This window comes from Polyodon spathula, chromosome 9 (assembly GCF_017654505.1).
Source record: "Polyodon spathula isolate WHYD16114869_AA chromosome 9, ASM1765450v1, whole genome shotgun sequence".
Classification (NCBI taxonomy): Eukaryota; Metazoa; Chordata; class Actinopteri; order Acipenseriformes; family Polyodontidae; genus Polyodon; species Polyodon spathula.
The window spans coordinates 1,872,095-1,894,445 of record NC_054542.1 but is presented as its reverse complement, the minus strand read 5'-3'; the positions used below and the strand labels follow the sequence as shown (position 1 = coordinate 1,894,445).

Genomic DNA, 22,351 nt, shown 5'->3' with positions numbered 1-22,351 from the left:
GATTTTATAACCCTTTCTTTTTTCAGTGGTATATGATCAGCATCGTTCACATTTACAACCGCTGGAGAAACAGTGAAATTCGGTGTTATGTAAATGGACAGCTAGTTTCCTATGGTGACATGGCCTGGCATGTTAACACCAATGACGTAAGTATTTTAACTCTTTGTCAGCAATGTATATATTAAAGTGCTTTGTGATGGTGGGCCACTGTGAAAGGTGCTATATAAAATAAAGATTGATTGATATACAGTGGCTCTCAAAAGTATTCACCCCCTTGGACTTTTCCACATTTTATTGTGTTACAACATGGAATCAGAATGGATTTAATTAGGAGTTTTTGCCACTGATCAACACAAAAAAGTCCAGAATGTCAAAGTGAAAAATAAAATCTACAAATTGTTCTAAATTAATTACAAATATAAAACAGAAAATAATTGATTGCATAATTGCTCAAGCTCCATCAAGTTGGATGGGGACCTTTGGTAAACAGCAATTTTCAACTCTTTCCACATATTTTTAATTGGATTGAGGTCCAGGCTTTGACTGGGACACTCCAGGACACTGACATTTTTGTTTTTAAGCCAATAGGTTGCACCAGAGCTTATTTAGGTGTGTCATAGCAAAGGGGGTGAATACTTATGCAATCAGTTATTTTTTGTTTTATATCTGTCATTAATTTAGAACAATTTGTAGATTTTATTTTTCACTTTGACATTATGGAGTTTTTTTGTGTTGATCAGTGGGGAAAAAAACTCCTAATTAAATCAATTTTGATTCCATGTTATAACACAATAAAATGTGGAAAAGTCCAAGGGGGGTGAATACTTTTGAGACCCACTGTATATATAAACATACTACAATGTTGGACTGTAATTATTCATGGCTTTCTTATATAAAGTCAGAGAGATGCTCTTAAAATTGCCATATAGTATTTCAAAATGAACTGAGTTACAGTTTGGTGATAAAGTATAAAAGTAGCTTAGGGCAATGTGTGTGTGTGTGTGTGTGTGTGTGTGTGTGTGTGTGTGTGTGAGATTTACGAGGATTTACGAGAAGCTGACACAGGTTTCTCCTGAGAAGACTGTATACCATTTCTCATATCCCTCGATCTGCAGTTGCAGACTTAATTTCACTGAATGTGGACAGTATATACTTACGATTGTATCTGAATGTTCCATTTCAGTGATCCTTTACCATGCGAGCTTGGTGACTGGTGGATGAGAATGAAGTGGTTTATAATTCAACATTAATTTCTTTGACAATTGCTGATAGGGCCATGTTTCTCAACCCCAGCCCTCAAGTGGCCTTGATTGCAGTTGTTTTTTTAAAATATGATTCCTTTTTTTGCGCCCAAGACATTACACATAGGCAGGCTCTGAGACTTTAAATACTGGTAGTCTAAAAATTGTTTTTAAAAAAGGAATGTTCTGGGTCTATGAGGACTTTGTTTGACCTAATAGTGAGTACTCCAGGATTCTCAAGCTAGCTTAGTTGTCTCAAAGGACATCTAAATAGGGTAATGACCTCTCTACTCGCAATCTGATTTGCTAATAGCATACATGGAGTTTATAATTGCCTGTAGTAGTTCAAATAAGTTTCTGATGTTGAACAGTTGTTATTCTGAATTGCCTGCTCTAATAGCTTTGTCATTTTCTGGGTGTATGCTATAAATATATATGACCTGTTTTTTTTTTTTTTTTTTTGATTGCCTATGATAAATGCAGAGTTGGATAAATGCTTCCTGGGTTCTTCTGAGACTGCTGATGCTAATAGAGTGTTCTGTGGTCAGCTAGGAGCAGTTTACGTGTTCAGTGAAGCACTCAATCCAGCACAGATATTTGCAATACATCAACTCGGACCTGGGTACAAGGTATGTTTAAGGTCATAACTATAAAAGAAATTGGCGCATTGAGAAATACTTCTGGTTAAATGATTCATCAAAGAATTTCAAAACTATTGATATCATAAACAAACTGCAGAGTAGATATGATATGTGCTCTTTTAGGTACTAATGCTGTGGATGAAAGTAAAGTCACATGCAAGTTGATATCCAAAACCTCATCAAATCTGCTGCCCTCTACATTTACTTACGTGAGCCTTATACACAATGACAAGGCACATGTCGTTCCAGTTGCTTGAAATATTTTGTAGCCCAAACCATACAGAGTCTAATACGGTTTCATTGCCCTTGACATCAGCCCTCAAAATGGCTTCTGTCTAACTCACAACACTTCTTACTGTACATCATCAGTTCAGTTTGGCTGATTCCATCACATCGAGTAGTAGGTATTTTTTGTTTGCAGCAGGCTGTGGAATTCTAACAATGTAACTGTATCTCCAAAATGTTTTATTAGTTAGACTTGGACCCCCAGGATATTTAGAATCTCCTTTGTGGAATGTTTAGATGTTGCTTGTGCTTGCAATTATCTCGTAGTGCAGTTTGGCTGCAGCCTTACACTGAGAATATTCTTGAATAACTGCATTTTTACACAGAGGCCTAATAAGTTTAAGTTTATTCCTACATGCCATTTTATTTTGCAACCTGGTTAGTGATGCTCAAAGGGAATGCTAATTTCTCTTAGCAGGTTGTGTTAGACTGAATACATTAATATTAATGTCCTTTGCCTGAGGCACCTTTGGAGCATTACATGAGTGACTTTATTTCCTGCCATTCGCTTGATTTGTCAATTCACAACTGCTGCTGCTTTTGACATGAGCATAGGAACGGAGCAGTGTTCCCATTTGTCAATCAAAATAGTTGAGACCAATTCATACCTCGCATTACTAGGATACAGGTGATTAAAAACAGGCCAGGGCAGAAGGTATTCTGCAGAGCAGGTGTTCTCACTCTTTATAGTGTATAAGGACCTGTTCCCCACAATGCTATGTCTGAGGGTATTTTCTTTTTCAGTTTGAATCAGAAAACACTGATGACAGCAACCCTTATGAATGTATAAAACACATTTTAGAAGTGATCTATATGACAATATAATGTGTTGTATTCGATAAGCGATTTGTGGTTTGACATCACTGTTTCTGAAACTGTATTATATATATATATATATTATTACACCGCAGAGTATTTCCAGTTAGATTTATATCAATAATATAGTGTCAAATACTTGGGAAAGGCTTTAAAAGAGATTTTAATAGAAAGATAAAAATTGTCATTTTTCAAGTGGCACCTCAAGAGCGCATATGTCCTTCCCATGTGACATTTCAAGTGAATTCAATGGTGTATAAAATTGTTTTTTGAAGAAGGCATGCTTTTTTTTTTTTTTTTTTAATAACGATGGTTTGTACTGGAAAAAACTCTGAAGTAAACAGTCCATTACTAAAGTACAGGATGTTTATCTTTTATACACTTCACAAATCATTGCTTAAATAAACTACAGTAAGTTAATCACAGTAGCATTAAAATAAGGAGTTGGCACTTTAAGTGGTGATGGGGGGTAATTGCTCTCCCAGGTCACTGGTTGAGAACCACAAATACAGAAATGTCTTTGTATAATGTGTTCTCTTAATACTTACTGTGAATATTATATTGCTACTTATCCCAACAGTTTATTCATAATTTACAAGACTGAGTGATTCCTAAAAGCATCTCTGATCTCAATATGTCATTTTTTAAATTTTCTTATTATAGTGGGTATGTAAACATCTTTTCTGAACAATAGGTTACTCCCAGATAGGTACCCTTTTACATGTATGTACAATAATCTTTATTTAAAAAAAACAAAACCAAAAAAAAAAAACAGAATGTTATATTGTGTTTGATTTTCTCCATTATGTTATAGAGTGGAAGAAGCAGTTGTGATGATTGTATACTCAATAAATAAATCATACCTAATATGAATTTGATGAAGTAGATCACATATCTTCCTATAAGATGCACAAATTATGGGAAACATAACATTTAATGTTATTGTTTTCTTGCAAATATTGAAGAAAACATCAGGCAAATGCTGTTGTATAAATGCTGTTTTCAGTCACATAATACATGCTGAAAAGGGTTAGGAAAAGTAGCAATTGTTTACAGAGAAGACAAATACAGTAGGAGCGACTCAAACCCACTAAAGCCATGTGTCTCCTTCTCAGCAATCAATCAGCAAACACTGTTTTCCTTTGACTCCAATATTTTAAATGTAACCAAAATTATCATGTGATTGATCTTTAATTGCTCATTAATTGCTATGGAATTCATTGTAAATGCTTACCTTCTGGTTTAATTGGTTAGGTTAGGTGTAGATTTACAAGTTAAATGTAATGTCATTATTGTTATTAGCCAATAAAATATAGTATGCGGTTATTGATGTTAAAGATTGGTTTAAGCAGACTTACTTAAGAACTCTTGAAGCATTATTTAAAAAAAAATACATGATTCTCAACAGGTCATTCTGTCATTTGTCTTCTGGTATACTTACTGTAAGAAAACAAAAAGAATGAACTTTTAACATCTGCCTTTATCTAAGCTAAGAAGCTGTAGTTTGCGTCATGATTTATAGTCATTAGCATTTGTGAAAGTTAAATTTAGGAAAGTTGTTACAGAAAAGGTGACAGGTCCTTCGAAATGCAATAAACTGTAAATTGAGTCTAATCCAAATTAATGTCAGAGACTTTTACCTCGATTTATGTTTTCACAAAATAGAACAATGTAGACAGCCCCAGCCTGCTAGACCCTAACACCCTAAAAAGTTATTTAATTCTCCTGAATAAATCTGACTTTGACACTGTAAAATGAGTCACAAAGATAGTGATTTGTATGGTTTGTTGACATCTGGATAGTTTTTAAATTAACCTGATATGATATCTTATTATATTCAAATATTCACATCAAGCTGAAGGAAAACTAAAGCATGCTTGTAAATGACAAGGTCATATCAAAGACAATTCAGGAGAGTTAAATAGCATGGATTGGTTCCATGATGTCAAGGTCGAAACCAAGTATTATAAAAATAAAGAAAAAGAAAACTTTCTAGTTAAAATTGACTTTATATATAAGGTTATGTCCTACAGATATAAAACATCTTTTTTTCTAAAATGACTGCTACCTCAAGGCCAGTCAGACATTTTTTTTTTTTTTTTTTTTTTTTTTTTTTACTTTATCCTGTATACTGTGTGGCTCAGTGAAAGTAGCCAAGTACAGAAATATTAGAAATAGCACTTGAATTTGGCACACCTTATGCAACTGACAATCCAGCAAGCACTGGCTATACATAATAATGTATAGCCTTACCTTCCTTAGCAGTGACCAAAAAAGGCATTGTCTCATTTAAGCCTTTTATTTAATAATCTTTGAGTTAAAAAACAAATCTATATTTTTTTCAGTGATGGGCCAGTTGTTGAAATGCATTCCTTTTTTCCATTGTGAATGAGATAGCCACTTTGCCTAAACAGACAAAACCTTTCGGAACCTTTGGTAACCAGCTAACTACGGGATCGCTGTTCTTCTATCAAGCTTAGTTTTTTCACCTAAGTATAGCCTAGAAAACAAAAAGATCAACAGCTAAACAATGCACCTGTATGACTGTTGTATTCAAAGTGAGAACATGTTTTTAAAGCTTTGGTTTTTATATTTACCAGGTTTGCACACAAGTTTATGCAGCCGGACTGCTATCTTATACATGTGCATGTATGAGAAGGAATACGTGAGCCAGCTAGTCAGAACAGTGACAGAAAGCAGCTCTCAGGATAACAAACATTCACGACCGGAAAGGCTATGCCAAATAGTTCTTTTTTAATTGTTGTTATTGCTTGTATTATGTGGATAGAGTCACTGCCCCCATAGGAAACTACTGATTGTGTTTTATAATGTGGAACAGTTACATAAGTATTATTTATCCTAATGAGACCTGACAGCAGTTGTCCTGTAGTTTTCACAAGAAGAAAATCTCATTATCAAGTACTTGTTAATACTGTATAGGAAATGTAATAAAAATGTGTCAAACATTTAAATTTTAAAACAGCAGTAAAAGGTACTCTTGTTAGAAACTGTTTTGACAGACCTGTTTGAGATGACTTTGTCTTTCATAAGCAGGCAATTCTGGTAGTTTTTAATTGGAGACAGAAGACTGAGGAGCAGTCCTCATTGTTCACAAGCTACATTGTTGTCAAGCAAAATGTAGCCATTCATTGAATCGCTAAATAGCTTTTTTTTTGAACTTGTAAAGCTTGACTTTGATTACACTGATGTGCTCATCCTTTGCATTAACCTCACCGAATAGTTTAATTTATTCTGTAATTTACTTTCACAGTTTATGCATTATTTGTAAAGAATGGGATCATAAAACACACATTTGCAATTCAGTCTGCGTTGTTCTTTTTGTTTGTTTATTTTTCTTTTTGTGTTACTCTACCCAGTGTGTTATAATTATGGGACATTTTTCCAATATAAATTATTTATGACTGACTTTTGACATTCACTATCTGACATACTGATAAACAGGATTTCAACTTGATTGTACTGGAGATTAAAATACAAATAATGAACAACTGGATTTAAACCTGGTAATGGCCCTTATAGTAAACTAAGACAAAACCCAACCCAGTGGTTAAGTTTTTACCACAGAAATCATGGTAAGTTCATAGGTATTAGTGTATTGTTAACGATTGTTTTGGGTAGACAGACAATAGTAGTAAAAGACTGCCTGCATAGAGTGCTTCAATTTTTGACTAGAAGCATCATGGTTGAAAAGAAAGTGGAAAACAAAATGATAAAAAATGATGATAAAAACATTGCCTCCTTCATTCCGTGATGCATTCTGAAAGCACATGGCTGGCTGTTGACTGGCTGTATTGCCTCCTTGATTGGAACTTGGGGACTGGGTACCATCAAGTTCATCTTTGAAAAGCAGCCAAGTGAATGGAGTGTAACATGGAATCTAAAAAAAAACATCACCTGTGGAGTTAGACTACATTATGACAGCTGTATTTAATTTGACAATTTCAGAACAAGCTACTTTTAGTTCAGGAAACCAGAAACAACTGAACACTAATCGTTTGTTTTTCTTCCTATGTTTTCCAGAGTACATTTAAATTCAAGTCAGAAAGCGACATTCACCTGGCAGAACATCACAAGCAAGTTCTTTATGATGGAAAGCTTGCTAGCAGTATAGCTTTTACCTACAACGCCAAGGCTACAGATGCTCAGCTCTGTCTTGAGTCCTCACCAAAGGAAAACCCTTCCATTTTTGTACACTCACCCCATGCTCTCATGCTTCAGGTTTGTATCAGATGCTTTCAAAACAGAAAATCAGTAACAAATTGGGACAGACTTTCAGATATAAGGGCAAAGTGCTTTATGTTTGCGCTGGATTGTGCTGCCCCCTTCATGTGATTTTTGAAGGAAGTTTTAGCTGGGCACTGGCGGAATTCTGATAGTGCTGACCAATGAAGAAAAGGTGGGAGTCAGAAGCTGCTACCAAATTAGGAGCAACTGATTCCCTAAGAAAACCTCTGCTGTGATTTTGATGAGCAAAAAAAGCAGTATTTAGAAACATTTACATTCATTGAACAATTTTGTCATATGTGACTGCAGGGTTATATTCTATACATAAACATTACTGTTATACTTCTAGACTTTGTGATAGAGCTTATTTAAGATGTATCTGAAGAACTGTGATTTGGAACGTGGCTTTGTTCACTTTTTTTTTTTTAAATACATAGACTATGTCTATTTTTCAGAGCAGCCCTAAACTTAATGGATGTTCCACATCACAGTTTGCACAGCTGTATTATGTACTGTTTATTTTAAAATATAAGAAATATATATATATATATATATATATATATATATATATATATATATATATATATATATATATATATATATAGGAAAATCATTTTTTTCTCACTTGCTCTCTCGTGTCTTCACAACTTGCTATCCCCTTTTATTGGGATCAGCAGTGCCTGCGTTTCAAATAAACTTCCCCTTACCTGGTTAATTTGAAACTCTGTCACTCCCGTCGGTGTCATCATCGAAATCGCTGAAAGCTAACATGCAAATGAGGCCACACCACGAAAGTTATCTTGATCACTAACCAGACAGACAAGGATGGGGCAAAGAATGTCACCAGAATCGGACTGCAACGAAAAGGCAGTTTGCTCCCGTTTACGCCATGTTTTTTCATCAAAATCAGGGGCAATTGCTTTTTACCCTTGTGTTAGGGGTTTGTCCCTACATCAGAATCAGACACATGTACTTTTTGTGAGCACCCATATTTGTGTGGTTTTCTGTTTGTCATAGATAGTCCAACACGGTTTGTTAATTCTTAAATTGTAATTTATTATTCTTGCACGCTTTGCTTTGTATGTACTGTCCATAAATCTTTATAAATGATTTCCAGCATACATTTACATTGGATGCTTTATGCTTCTTGCTAACAGGATGTGAAGGCTATAGTGACTCATTCAATCCATAGTGCAATCCATTCAATTGGGGGGATTCAGGTTCTCTTCCCACTGTTTGCTCAGCTGGACTACCGTCAACAAAACGACAGTCAAGTGGAAACTACAGTCTGGTAAGTGAGAGCCTTGTTTATATGATTATGAAAGTGAAGGGTTTAAAAAATCAAGTGAAACTAAAATTAAATAAATACACACATAAACAAATAAATGTATTGTATTGATGAGCCTATAGACTATGTCGGAACAGGTATCAGCGCTTCGTGTGGTGATTGGCTTTGCTAGCATGTAAACGTTATGCACAGACATGCTCTTTCTATTTTAACATGACATTACTGAAAGCTTGCCTTCTCAGTGTTGCTGATTACACTGTGCAAGGGATGAGGTTCAACAACAGGCTAGACTGTGTTATAGTTACTGTGGAAGGGTGGTGGGCAATTCACTGACACACAGGAGACAAAACTTTATTTGTAACGCTGTTCAGGCTCACTGATTTATTTTTACCTGCAGAGGGCGCTGTTGTCCGTGGCCTGAATACTGACAGCAGTAAACAGGACTTGGTGTAGGGTCCAGTGCACTTGTATGTGCACTGGACCCTACACTGGTATTGGTAACGCTGTGTAGGGTCCAGTGCACATACAAGTGCTCAAAATAATAATGAAAACAAAACACTTCTTACACAACTACAAAATAAAGGTGCTGCACTCTGCAGCGTTTTCCTGACCGTCGCTACCCGCATGGTCCGTGTCTCCGTCCTACACTCCACTGTTCCCTTAGACTACGGTCTATACTTTTGGGACCTGCCTACGGTTTCTCCGCTTCCCCTATATATATTTTTTGTTTTGTTTTCGTTCTCGGTCCGGAAATAGAGCTTCCGCTCGCTCGTTTGTCATCCTATAGGGCTGACCTGAGGGAAAAACAGAGCGTTATTTTATAGGCCCAGCTATCCCCCACAAGGTCTGCTTCCCAACCACTCAGAGAGAGGGAGAGACCACACACCCTCGTCCCACCTATCCGTGTCATTGCCATGACTGACAGGTGGATCTTACGGGTCGCTGCCCTCTTCCTGCAGAACCAGACAGTCAGCACAGTTTCTTTATTTACACTTTCTTTTATTATGCAAGGCATACTGAATTATCCTATACTGAATTCCTGCTGTTCAAAGAAATTGGTTTCTGCAGTGGTATCTTACAAGAATGGTGCAGCATTTGTAAACATTAGGGGTGCCACAGCACTGTTGGATGCCTTGCTTATTAAAATATGTAGCTTTCTTTCAAGAGAAGTTGATTTTCTATTCAAGGATATCAATATGTTATGAAGGAGTATGATTGGGGTTAAAAGCCAATATATGACCCACCCCCTGCTGTTTACTGTTTTACCCCACTTAGTGGCCTCAGTGGGGTAAAGCAGTCAACACATATCCCACCCCCAAGCACACAAGCCAAAATTGGTGTCCAAATACATTCCATAGCCACATTATATATATATATATATATATATATATATATATATATATATATATATATATATATATATATATATATATATATTGTCACAACCTCTATTATGTTTTTCTGCAGTGTATTGATTTTAATTAAGTTGGTTTTGTGTTTTTAGTGCAACCCTTTTGGCGTTTCTGGTTGAGCTGTTAAAGAGTTCAGTAGCCATGCAAGAACAAATGTTGGGTGGAAAAGGGTTCTTGGTGATTGGCTATCTCTTGGAAAAGGTAGGCTGTGAAACATCATACAGTAAATACAATGTTTGTACAGTAGTGCTAGCTGAATTCTCAGACATAGCACTGAATATCATTTGGTTGTTAGGCATAATAAATCATCTTGTAGGGGCCATAGTACAGTGAATAATGGTACTTGTAGGGAAACTGTAATATTTGGCTGACTATACTGTGTCTGAAAATTCACTATGTATTTGATAAGGTGACATTGAAAAATAGCAACACTTATATTTGGTTGCTGGAAATAATTTGTTAGCCAGGCTCAAACTAATACAAGGTCAAAGAATGTGCTTCATTGCTCCCAATTCAGTGATTGATTATAGAATGAATCCTGAAAAGTAACCTGTTTGAGTTATATTATTTTGCTAGTTGGCAGCAACTCTTTTTTTACTGAGTTTAAAGTCTCAAATGTTAACTTAAAAACCATGATCTGCAGAGATGCAGTGTTTAAAGGTTTTGACTATAGTATGTCTTTGGAAATGCTGCGTTTGGTATGCTAAGGGCACGGAGAGGCAACCTTGGCACCTCCAGTCAAGGTTTTTTGTTCAAATCATGTACTGTACATAATTATTAAATTAAACGTCTGACCATTTACTAATTACACTTGTTGGAGAATGCAATTCAAAGACTGTGTTGCCTACCCTGTTATAGAACATTGTTGTCCATCATATATTTTTTTCTGCCTCTGTGGTGAATGCACAATTTTACAGAAAAAAAGTGGCCATGTGACCATTTCTAGAACTTATTTAGTAATTTGTCCTCATAATATTCAATCTTTAAATCTTTTCTTCTGATAGCGGTCAAGTGGAGCCCTGGTGTGTTTAATATGATGATCTTGTTTAATTTGTGCCCTTTCTATCCAGTCATCAAGAATTCACATAACCCGTGCTGTCCTAGAGCAATTTCTGTCCTTTGCAAAATACCTCGATGGTTTGACACATGGAGCACCATTATTAAAGCAACTGTGTGACCACATCCTGTTTAACGCAGCCATCTGGATTCACACTCCTGCAAAGGTGAGGAAAGACTATGAATAATGAATGTGATGGAAAGTGAAGTTAATTATTTTTCATATTATTTTGACTCAGCAGTTGCAATATGCAGATTGTTCTGTCTTGAGAAAACAAGATAGTAGAAACTATTTAAACTGTTTTAATGAATCTGACTATGCCTATTTGTGTGTGTGTCTTCCTGTGTAACATATACTTATGCACTCACTGCAGAGACAGATAAAATGCATGCATACGTTAACCACTAAACTTGTGTGATGCATCCAGTTTGTACCCAGTTGTAGTTTATACATGTACACTTTCATGTATTGTTAATTGTAATTTTTCTTCATGTTTGCACTGCACTGAGATCACGCTATCACTTTCTGAACTCAACCTGTCAAGTTAAAGTTGAGGTATCTTTATGAGGCAATGAAATAAGCCTTAACTAAAGCCTGCATATTCAACAGAAAGGGAAAGTGAATCATGTAGATTAATAATTTGTATATTCTGTTTCACATTGTGAACCCTTTGCATTCCTTGACACTAAAAACCAGGCAGTAAAATGTAATTTAGCGATTAGAGATGGATGCTCTGTAGTTCAAAAGGAAGTGTACAATATTTTCCCCTGAACTGCTTCTGAGTGTCCCAGGAGTATGTTTTACTGATGGAAATATTACTAGACAATCTGCTGTGCTTTTAGCCTCCCGCAGCATGTTCCTCCATTTTAAATGTTTTTGGAAAATAGTTGCCGACATGCAGTTTTAATGGAGCAGGGAACCTAGGAACTTAATCAACCGGATAGCAATGCTTTAATAGCCAGATAGTTTAAAATAGCTTGAATGAACAATTTGGTTGATTAGTGACTGCACTGTACCTGGGGGGCGGGCAACACAGACACATACACTGCTTCAAACTGCTTTCGTCTATACTAATTCCTTGTTGTTAGGAAAACAGCAAAGTACGAGACCCTGCCTCCTTGTTATTAAAATGAGGTGACTTTGCCAGGTTTTTTTCCCAGTGATGTGGTTTTTATTTGCAGTTGAGTTGTATCTAAATGTGGTGTTATTTCCAATCTATGAATTGGGAAAGTTCCATTTATTTTACAAAATTAGCACCCTATAAATAACTGGATAATTATGCACTTAAGTTTTTTTTCTCTTGTTTTGTAGCATTTGCATGACTTTTTTTACTAAGCAACTGGCATAGATGCTTTGAAAATATACCCCATTGTCAGTAATTCTTTTTATTTTCCTGTTTTCTTTCCTTGAACTCAATTTATTTCTGTTACTACTATACAGTAAACCCCAGTTTGCTGCTCCAGAATTGTCATAACTATATGTTATGACTTTTGGCAAAAGCTGGGATATCAGTGGCTCCACTGTCTACATATGAGAAAAAAAAAGATCATTATGACTTAGTTACGTGTCCACAGTGTTGAAATAAGCAATAATACCATATTGGTAATGATATATTCGGCAGCTCAAATCTGGAGGGGCCTTATTGAACAGTATGACTAACTGCATTACACAGTGTACCTGTGTCAGGAAAAACCTGTCCCATAAACTGAGAGATGCAACCTGATTGTCTCTGACTCCAACAGCCAGGACAGGATATATATTCCACAGAATTATAATTTACTTGACAACTTTTAAAATCCACATCCTTTTGAAAAAGAAACGATTGACACATTTTATTTAAACTAATCATTGAAATAAGGAAGACCTAGGTCTATAAATTCTATAAATTGAATTACAGAAACCATTTTTTATTGTCCAACAAAGGGTGGAAGCACCCATAAATATGTCTGATGCATTTTTGGCTACATCTTGATCTTAGGAACCATTATATCTTAAGAGTTTGATTAAACTAGATTGGGCATTTATTCTAGGCAGGGTATTATGTGACTAACATATCTGTCTAACCTGATTTATTAAAAACTGATGATTTTGATTTTTTCTGTGCAGGTCCAGCTGTCTCTGTATACCTATTTATCTGCTGAGTTCATTGGCACAGCCACCATTTACACTACCATCCGCAGAGTAGGCACAGTCCTGCAGCTGATGCACACCCTCAAATATTACTACTGGGCGATCAACCCAGTGGACAGCAGTGGTATCACTCCCAAAGGGTTAGGTGAGTACTTCTAAGGTTGAATGAAGTATGCTGTCACATACCAGAAGTTGTCTATAATAGTCCTGCAGATTGAACTGATGTTTAGGAACAGTACTGGAAATCAAAGGGTTAACTATGGTAAAGTCAGAAAGCATTTGTTAGTTTTGAAAATACGTCATTTGGAATAAGTGTTAGTTTTGTGCTGTGATAGTGCATTCCCCCTAGAACCACGAGCTGTGCTTGTCATATCTGAAGACAGTTGCCTTTATTACTGAAGACAGTGTAGCAGAGTAGTCATATTAGTGCCACTTCTGAGGAGGTGGACCGTGTTTTTTTTTTTTATTTGAAGGAGAGGTAGAAAAATTTGTGACATTTTTGTTCTGTGGAATAATAATAATAATCAGATGCAAAAAGTAATGGCAGAAACGAGAAGTGCCGTTGAACTTCTTTGTCGTTGTTTTTTCTTTCGATTTGTTCTGCTTTGACTTTTTCCTGGTTTAAAAAAATTAGATTGTGTGAGTGTTCCTGACAGTGCTGAATCAGTGTTTTATTTTCTTCCCGCCTGATTTGCTCAAGAATGTTTGTCATAGAGTGACGGCACTGCACAAATCTATTCTCTGTGGAGCAGGGAGTCATAGCTGATTTCACTTTGCTCGGAGGGTCCTGCCTTTTGCAATCATTGCATGTTTTTCCTTGTATGTGGACATTCTGAAAACAGAGGGCCATTTGGAGCCAACTTAGATAGACCACTTTGGTTGAACACAGTTTTAAGGGGAAACAGTTGGGAAATGGAAAACAATTTTGTATACACGTTTGTTTTCTTTGATTCTTATTTTAGATTTGCAGGTTTTCGACACCTAACTATAATTGAACCATTGCAAAGGTAACACAAGAGATTGGTATTTATTTATTCAAGTTTTAATCTATGCAAAATCTGTCTGTGCCACAAGTTAATTATCAGGAATGTACCAATTTCAAAGTGATTACTACTATTTTAAATAAAAAATGGCAGTCCCTGGCATTGTTTAGAAACCATTTCCCTTCCACGAGTAGGTTTGATCTGTGCATGCTAGGTCAGACGTGATTTTGGCTTCAGTACATGTCTAATATTAAACTTGCTGGATATTTCAACCTTTGTTTATATATATATTTTTAAATTTAGTTTTGAATCCAGAAGTGAGTTCAGGTAACACATCTTTTTATTTCATTCAAATCTCATTCATGTATTATTCATGTTAATCTTTTAACTGAGATTCCAGATTTTAAAGAAAGTAAGTAAACAAGTTTAATCAGATAGCTTAGAGGGTTGTCTGTTATCAGTGCTGCTCCGTGAAGAAGAAAAACGGTCTGAATGTAAGCAATAAACACCCGTCTACCTTTTAAAATTAGGAAATCATGTTACTATAATCCAATACGTACCTCAGTGTGTATTGCACACAGAAATTATAACTGTACGACCTAAAATAAAAATGTACTACTATACATATTCCTACAGTAATTGTTCAACCCAGTTTTGGTCTCCAGATGTGAGGTGCACAATTCATAGCTACCATTGTAGTTTCAAGAAATGTGTTAATTACCCATCATTGTGGTTTTACACACTGACAATTCCAGGGAGTCAGTCTTTGCTTTCACTTAACATCGGCTGGCAGTGATCGATTGGTAAGTTGAGACTTCGAAGCAGAGTTGCGAAAAAGTGCTTTCATGGAAGGAGTCAATTTTTACTTCAGCGGCAACATTAATACAAAGCAAATCAGGAGGGAGATTTAATTTTCCTACATGAACCAAGGTTAGATTGAATTTACATGCTCTGAATATAGTTCACACCTAAAAATTAAACTTGGTGAGACTGTAATTAAAATTACAGTATGTCTGTTCTCTATTGACTAGAGCTTCATAGTGTTAAGGATTTCTTGTAAGCAGTGACAAGTTGAACATGAGCATTGATTGGTTTTTACCATGAACATTGATGATTATTTACCTAGAATTAAAAAAAAGAAAGCGCAAAAGGATTTGTTGTATATAAAAAATTTAAAAAAACAGTATGATTCATACATGATGCTGTTGTCAGTGTAAAATAGAATTAGTATATATCAAGTCTGATTAACCTAACCCACATATACCACCCTGAGTAGAAGTTCAGTGTCATCTTGATTTTTCAAATTGCTCAGTTGTTTTTGTGCGTAGTTGGTTAGTAAAATACGATTAGGAGGTGAATAGAGTTCAGTTTCTTCTGACACTAATAGTAGTTTCTCAATGTTTACTCAACATAGTGATTGGCACTTTTTCATTAAGAACAAGGTACCTAATAATGTTACCAAACCAGATATAAACAACCCAGCCATTTAATTTAGTGGTTTGCTAGTAGTCTGAAGTTATTTTTTATTTGTAATTGGAATTATTTCATCTAGAAAAATAAATGCTGACAACAACTTAGAGAATCTTGAAAACTTGAAAATCTACATCTCTAATTAAAGCAGCAGGACAGAAGCCCTGCCCATGTAAATTGTGTGTGTGGGCTAATCACGTTAATTTGTTTAATAATCAAATGAAATAATAAATAATAATCTAATGGAATATTTAAAAATTCTGTGTATTAATTAACCTGAATGAATACTAGGCTATATGACCATTACCATATTAGATCACTGATTAAATAAAATTATCTATTAAATAATCTCAGTATTCATTCACATTAAGACCTCAACATAATCCTTTTTAATTATAAGGTCGAGGAATTACGCTGAACACACAAAACATCCTCAGCCACAACAAGGTAGGTTTAAAATGTAGTAGCAGTTTATTATATAATAATACTAATGGTACAAAAAGATAAAAACCTAGAAAATCATCGTGAAGTAACAGTTCAACATACACAGCTCATACCTTTGTTTATTTCTTATTTGTAAGTAAACATGCACATTCGCTCTTAAACTGCAGATGTCCTGTCACATCATATTTATTTGTTAACAATATGTGCTGCAATTTTGAATATATGCACCTTTGCTATTATTATTATTATTATTATTATTTATTATTATTATTAATAATAATAATAATAATAATAATAATAATAATAATAATAATAATAATAATAATTATTATTATTATTATTATTATTATTATTATTATTATTATTATTATTATTAAGAGGCATACTGTGCACATTCAAGACTGGACAGGTTTTTAAATTGGCCCTAAAACTGAAATAAATGAATAAGTAAACTGAGCCTTTTTACCCTGCAGACTAATGCCTCTGACGCAGTAGGACTAGGGGCAGATCTCCCCCAGGAGGTAGAGGGCATAGGGCATTTGGTATTGTTTGTAAACTAAAAGGAAGCTGTATGTGTGAGAGACATCAGATACCAGGTATGCTGTCATCGAGAAATCACTTTCTTAAGCATGGCTTTCAGTGTCTTATTAAAGCGCTCGACTAACCCATCTGTTTGGGGATGGTAATCCGAGGCTCTAAGAGCCTTGATCTTTATGAGCTTGCACAGATCTCTCATGAGGTTAGAAACAAAGTAAGATCCCTGGTCTGTTAGAATATCCAAGGTATTCCCACTCGGGGAAGTATTTGAACCAACTCAGTGGTTCAAATCAGTGGTCAACTTTGACACTCCCTCAGAGTATCTGGTGGCATAATCCAATATCACCAGAATGTATTGGTACCCTCTAGCGGATTTTTCGATTGGACCAACTATGTCAATTGTGATCGTTTCGAAAAGCACCTCCTTTGATGGGTAACGAACGAGTGGGGCTCTAACATTGGGTTTTGGGGCAGTTAATTGCTACAAAGCAAGAAGTACAAATTGTCTGATTCTTCATGTTACCCAGGACAATAAAATATTTGTACAATTCTCTTTGCTTTTTCTCCAACCTCAAATGACTACGGCTTAATTGTAAAACAACCCGTTTAAGAGACTGTGGAACTACCAATTGTTCAAGTACACCACCAACTCGATTTATCGCGGGTGTCGGGGTCCAGTATAAATCCGCTATATATCAAGGGCCGCAATATAGCTACAGACCCATAGAAAAACAAATAGGCTAACAAATACTGTACAACCACTCCCTTGTTTTATCAGGGTCATCAGTGTCCAATATAAAGCCTCTGTGGAACTCACTTTTTCTCAATTGTCGTATAAAAAGCAGCACACCATTTTAATTCCTGCTGCGGAGTACTTAAGACTTCAGTTAATTTCATGAGTCTTCCTCTCCTTTCTCAAATGCACAAACCTGCTGCATTGAAAGAAACCATTCCCAACATAGGAAGCTTGTTGCTAGGGAGCTGACGTCACTGCCCTGTGACGCTAGTGCATTACAGTCACACGTGAACACCTCGTTGGCTAAAATAAATACTATGTCAGCAAGTAGATATTTAATTTGGTTTGTGTTATTATGCATTGCGTGTGTATAAGATAACAGTTTGTGATGTGCAGTACGAAATAAAAGGAACAGTAATTCTAAGTGAATTTGCTTATGTGTATTGCAGCTAAAGCATGCACAGTTAGACAATAAGAATGGGGAGCCAACTCCAGGACCGCGATATATCTGAATCTGCAGTACAGTGAGGAGCAATATAACGATGGGTGGGTTGCTTCCTGCTCATTTTTTGGTATCCTGTATAACAAATCCTTTTTAATAATGAAATGGGGAAAATGTTGTTGCTCCCCTCTACTCTGCTCCCACTACCTATCGCTTGCCAAGCATAGTATTATTAATAAAGGCCACCCTCTCCAGGGTTGAATATGTACCTGTTCCTGTTCTAATGTACAGTATTAGCCATTGTTTTGCTTTTATTGACTTAGAGTTTTAATTGTGTCCCACAGCAAACACATGTATGAATAACAAAAATGAATACCGTAACCGTTTTTAAATGTGGTACTATTGAATTGTTGAATGGGCTGCTATACAGAGGCCTAAAACAGATTTTAAGATCTCTGTGGCTGTGTTCACCAGCAACAAACTTCCAAGCACAGTATGCTGTTACCAGGATACCGATCTAGTATTAGCATAAATGTCCGATCATTATCAGTAATATTGATTAATACTTAAGATTTCATCTGCTAGCTATCATGTGCAGTCTTGTGGAACAACAGAATCTGTTCAGTTGGCTCAGATAAGAATTGATCAGAAACGACAGCTTCATTGATGAAAAAATTTAATACAAACAGTCTTATGGAAGAACACACAAGGCCAGTATACCTCATTGATGAACCCTGTTTTCTGCTGTTGGTTCCTTTCTACACTGTTGTGTGTATAAATACATTTTAATTTTAAAACATTAGCTGAATTCTGAGTTGCTTGAATGGGTACAATAACAGTCTCTCATTTATATTTAAGCAAGAGGTCGTATTGATAGTAAAACCTCTTTTAGAAGAATAACCTGAATTATGATTGATACTGTGTTACAAATCTGCTGCCACCACAGCATTGGAGCCTCTCCTATCCTGGAGGCCATTTCAGTTTGTGGCACTATATATTTGCAGGGCTATTTAAACACTGCATGCTGTGTGTTTTAGATCTTGATATTGATCCCTGACCTAATATGCTGTCACATGGCTTTTATGGGGTATAGTCAGTATACTGAGTTTCTTTTACACAGCTGAATTCTATGATTTTGTTACGAGTGTTTTCCCCTACAAATTAACTGTTTCACAGCTACAATAAAACTTCTGGCCATTTTAACCAGACAAATCATTTTCACATATCCAATTTACCATTCAATCTCAAAATATTATTACCTTAAATGATGCTACCTCCAGTATCATGACATCATGGAAACATTCAGTTTGAATGTGAAAAAAACTGTTGTAATGTATTTATTTAGTCAAACTATAAAAAGGGGTTTTCAGGACCAAGCATTTTCCAGTGGGATGGAAAACTTGTTTATTCTCAGGGTCTTTATAAGCAATAATGGCACTACGTTCAGTTATTTTCTCAAAATAAATATTTAGAAATAAAATAAGTTACTCATTTCATTATCATAAGTAATAAGTTCATTATATGCTTATATATCCCCTATATGCTTATATCCAGTAGTTTCTTGATCTTTATAAGTGTTGTAAAAAACATATATAAACACAGGAGACAGAATAAATGTTCTAACAAAATTATTTGTCAAATAGATCAGATTTACAATGTTCCCCCATTTTTTTTTTAGCTCTAAACAAGTCACTGTGTTGTTTTGTTTCTGCTTCTGTCTCTGCAGGCTGCTGTAAACTGTCTCTGCCCTTTAGACACTAAATGTCCCTCTCGGTGAGGTCACACAAAAAAAGTGAAATGAAGTGAATGTTAGTCCCTAACCTATCCATTGATATGTGTGTCAAGCCTGTACTGTAAAGTACTGTGGCCCTGTAAGTCAACAAAATGAAGTGCTTTTTTTATCATCTTTACACGATCGCGGTCCTAGTAGCCCACTTCAGTATGATTGTATTAACACGATCACGGTCCTTAAGGGTTAGGAAAATTAAATCCAGATTATCTATTCAGCCTTGTTCTCAGTGGACAGACAGGCATACATATAAACATACAAACTGACACTTATTTATTGATTTATGTATCTATGCATTTATTTATTTTTGTAAAATGATATTTTAACATTAGAACCACAGGATTTTCAAACCACCTAGAACCGCCACGTGGGTCACTTTGGCCCATACATTTTTAAACTGCTTCATTATGAAAATGATAGACATACTATTGGATACAACTGAAAAGTTTTATTCATGAACATCATGTCTAACATTTGCATTGTAGAAACACTGTATTTAAATGGAAAATGAAACATAAAATGCTTTATTTTTATAATGAGTGCATATACAGTACGACTACAAACAGTGAAAAAACATAATAACAAAACTATAAAACTGAAATCATTCTTTCTAATACTACATAAAAATAAATTATAGCACTACTGCTGGTATGATGGCTGCATTGTACTCTATGGAGGAGTGTGCGCGTCTGCCAGCTGGCTCTGTGCCTGCATCCAGGAGCTGTGTTGTAAACACAGACACAGTTCCATTGAATACTATTGTGAAAACTGGTACATACAAACCTGTAAAACCTAAATGTGTTTTTTTTTTTTTTTTTTTATAAAAGTAATATAAAAAAAAGAATATATAAAATATGTTTCATATTAGGCACATAAGTTTTTATCCTACCTGTCATTTCAGTTTGGTGTATGCATCTGAGTGCATCTTGCCGTATTCCAATCAAAATGACTACTTTCAAGATTAAATTTTTCCTTCTGATATATTCCCAGTTGCATTTGTTCATCAAAACAAAGGATTGTTGTCTCCCAGGTACATTGAAAAATAAGGAACTAGGCTTTCACTGAGTTGGCATCTTGACAAATCCACAATCATAGCAATCTCTGTCTCGTAGTCAGTCTACAAACAAAGGCTTGAAATAAATAAATAAATAGGACATGTGCTAGGAGCAAGGGGGGGGGGGGGGGGGGGCGTGTCTTTTTGCTGCATTTACAAAAATAATAGAATATCTTACGTTATCATAAAAAAAAGACATGTATTACAATGCCTGGGTCACATTGACCCACGTGGAGGTTCTAGGTAGAACTGTTTATAATCATTTTTGCGATTCTGGCTATCAAACGCTGTCAGGATATTTAATTCATATATTTAGGAAAAGTCAAAAACGGACATACACATATGACTTGCAATGGAAGAGTAATTAACATTTTAACAGCAAAATGGATCACTATTACCCGCATGGCGGTTCTAGTGTTAAGTAAATAAGTAAAAAGGTATCAGTGAGTTTTTAAGGCTGTTAACAGTGAACTGACTGCTTTGAAATCGGGGAGGTGCTTAACAAGAATCCAATAGGGAACACAAAACAGGTGCCACTTTTCTTTAAACAAGCAGAAAGCTAGGGGAAAAAAATGTTAAACTAGCTTTCAGCTCCAAGGATCCCACAGTCAAAAGAAAAGATGAGCAAACGCTTGTTTTTAAGCTTGTTCTTCATCTGTTCGGTTTGCTGTGCCTTTTTATAAATGCTCTAGGGGACTGGTTTAACTTCCCAGTTTCTTTGATGAAAAGCAAAGACAAGAAGAGGGAAAAAATAGCATCAGTCAGACCAATGCCCTTTTTTGTTAAACAATTTGGGTAATACAAATTGTTGCATCTCAGAGGAAATACAGGGATATTTTAAGTTGTTAATGGAGTTAAATTTACACAGATGAAATCTGAGATGAAAAGTGTTGTACAGGCCTTATTCAGGACGTAGCCAAATATATTATTATTATTTGCAAGCAAACCAGTCAGGTTGAAGCCTGTTGTAAAATCTTAAAAAAAACAATTGGCCAGATGTCACAATCGATAGTTTCCTTACAAGCAGATGCAATTTTAAGACATTAGCACCTGCAATATTGCTTTCCAATGAGTGTACTTGTACAGATTTGCTGCTCTCGTATATGCTGGGCATGGTGTAATATTAACCCATTTATTTTAGTCAAATTTTGTCGTAATCTGACTTGGATGAATTGTAGTAATTTACGAATTATGAAATGTTGAGCAATAGCTTGAATGATTGTGTGATTGGTATAATTAAGCCCCCAAATCATAACAGAAAGCACTTGTATATTAATTGATTCGTCTTTCCCCTGTATCAACAAATAAACAGAAACAAGATTCTTTCTCAAATCCAGTTGAGATGAATGCTGTAAGCTGCCAGCAAAAAAGCTTCTGTCAATATTTGCTGGTATGAAATCTTCAGTAGCTGTTGTTTCATAGTCAAATACTTGCTTTTATTGCTGCATAATATTTATTTTGTATTTGTTGCTGTATGTATGCACATTATATGTATGGGTGGGTGTTTGTACATAGATATATATGGATGTGTTTATGTACGTATGTTCTCTAGAACTCCAGTATGTTCTATATATAACAGCCGTAAGTAATTATTTGTCCAAACCAAATATTTTCTAATGATTAAAGCTAGCAAAAAGAGATACACATTCCAGTAAGTACAACAAATAAACAAGAGTTCAATAAAACATAATACTGGCCACAAGTAACATATGAATATGTGTCTTGGCATTTTCAAATTCATTTTGAATGTATAAATACAGTGAGCTTCAGTTCAAGCTGGT

The 22,351-nt window shown here is 35.4% G+C and overlaps 1 protein-coding gene across 1 annotated transcript in view; it reads left to right on the top strand.

Moving 5' to 3' along the window:
• nbeaa (neurobeachin a) overlaps positions 1-22,351 on the top strand; it is a 270,715-nt gene that overhangs the window by 100,034 nt on the left and 148,330 nt on the right. The window contains exons 7-13 of the mRNA XM_041260057.1: positions 27-150; positions 1,725-1,870; positions 7,025-7,222; positions 8,386-8,519; positions 10,021-10,129; positions 10,999-11,151; positions 13,092-13,260. Of these exons, the coding sequence (XP_041115991.1) occupies positions 27-150; positions 1,725-1,870; positions 7,025-7,222; positions 8,386-8,519; positions 10,021-10,129; positions 10,999-11,151; positions 13,092-13,260 (1,033 nt within the window). The remainder of the gene's footprint in view (positions 1-26; positions 151-1,724; positions 1,871-7,024; positions 7,223-8,385; positions 8,520-10,020; positions 10,130-10,998; positions 11,152-13,091; positions 13,261-22,351) is intronic.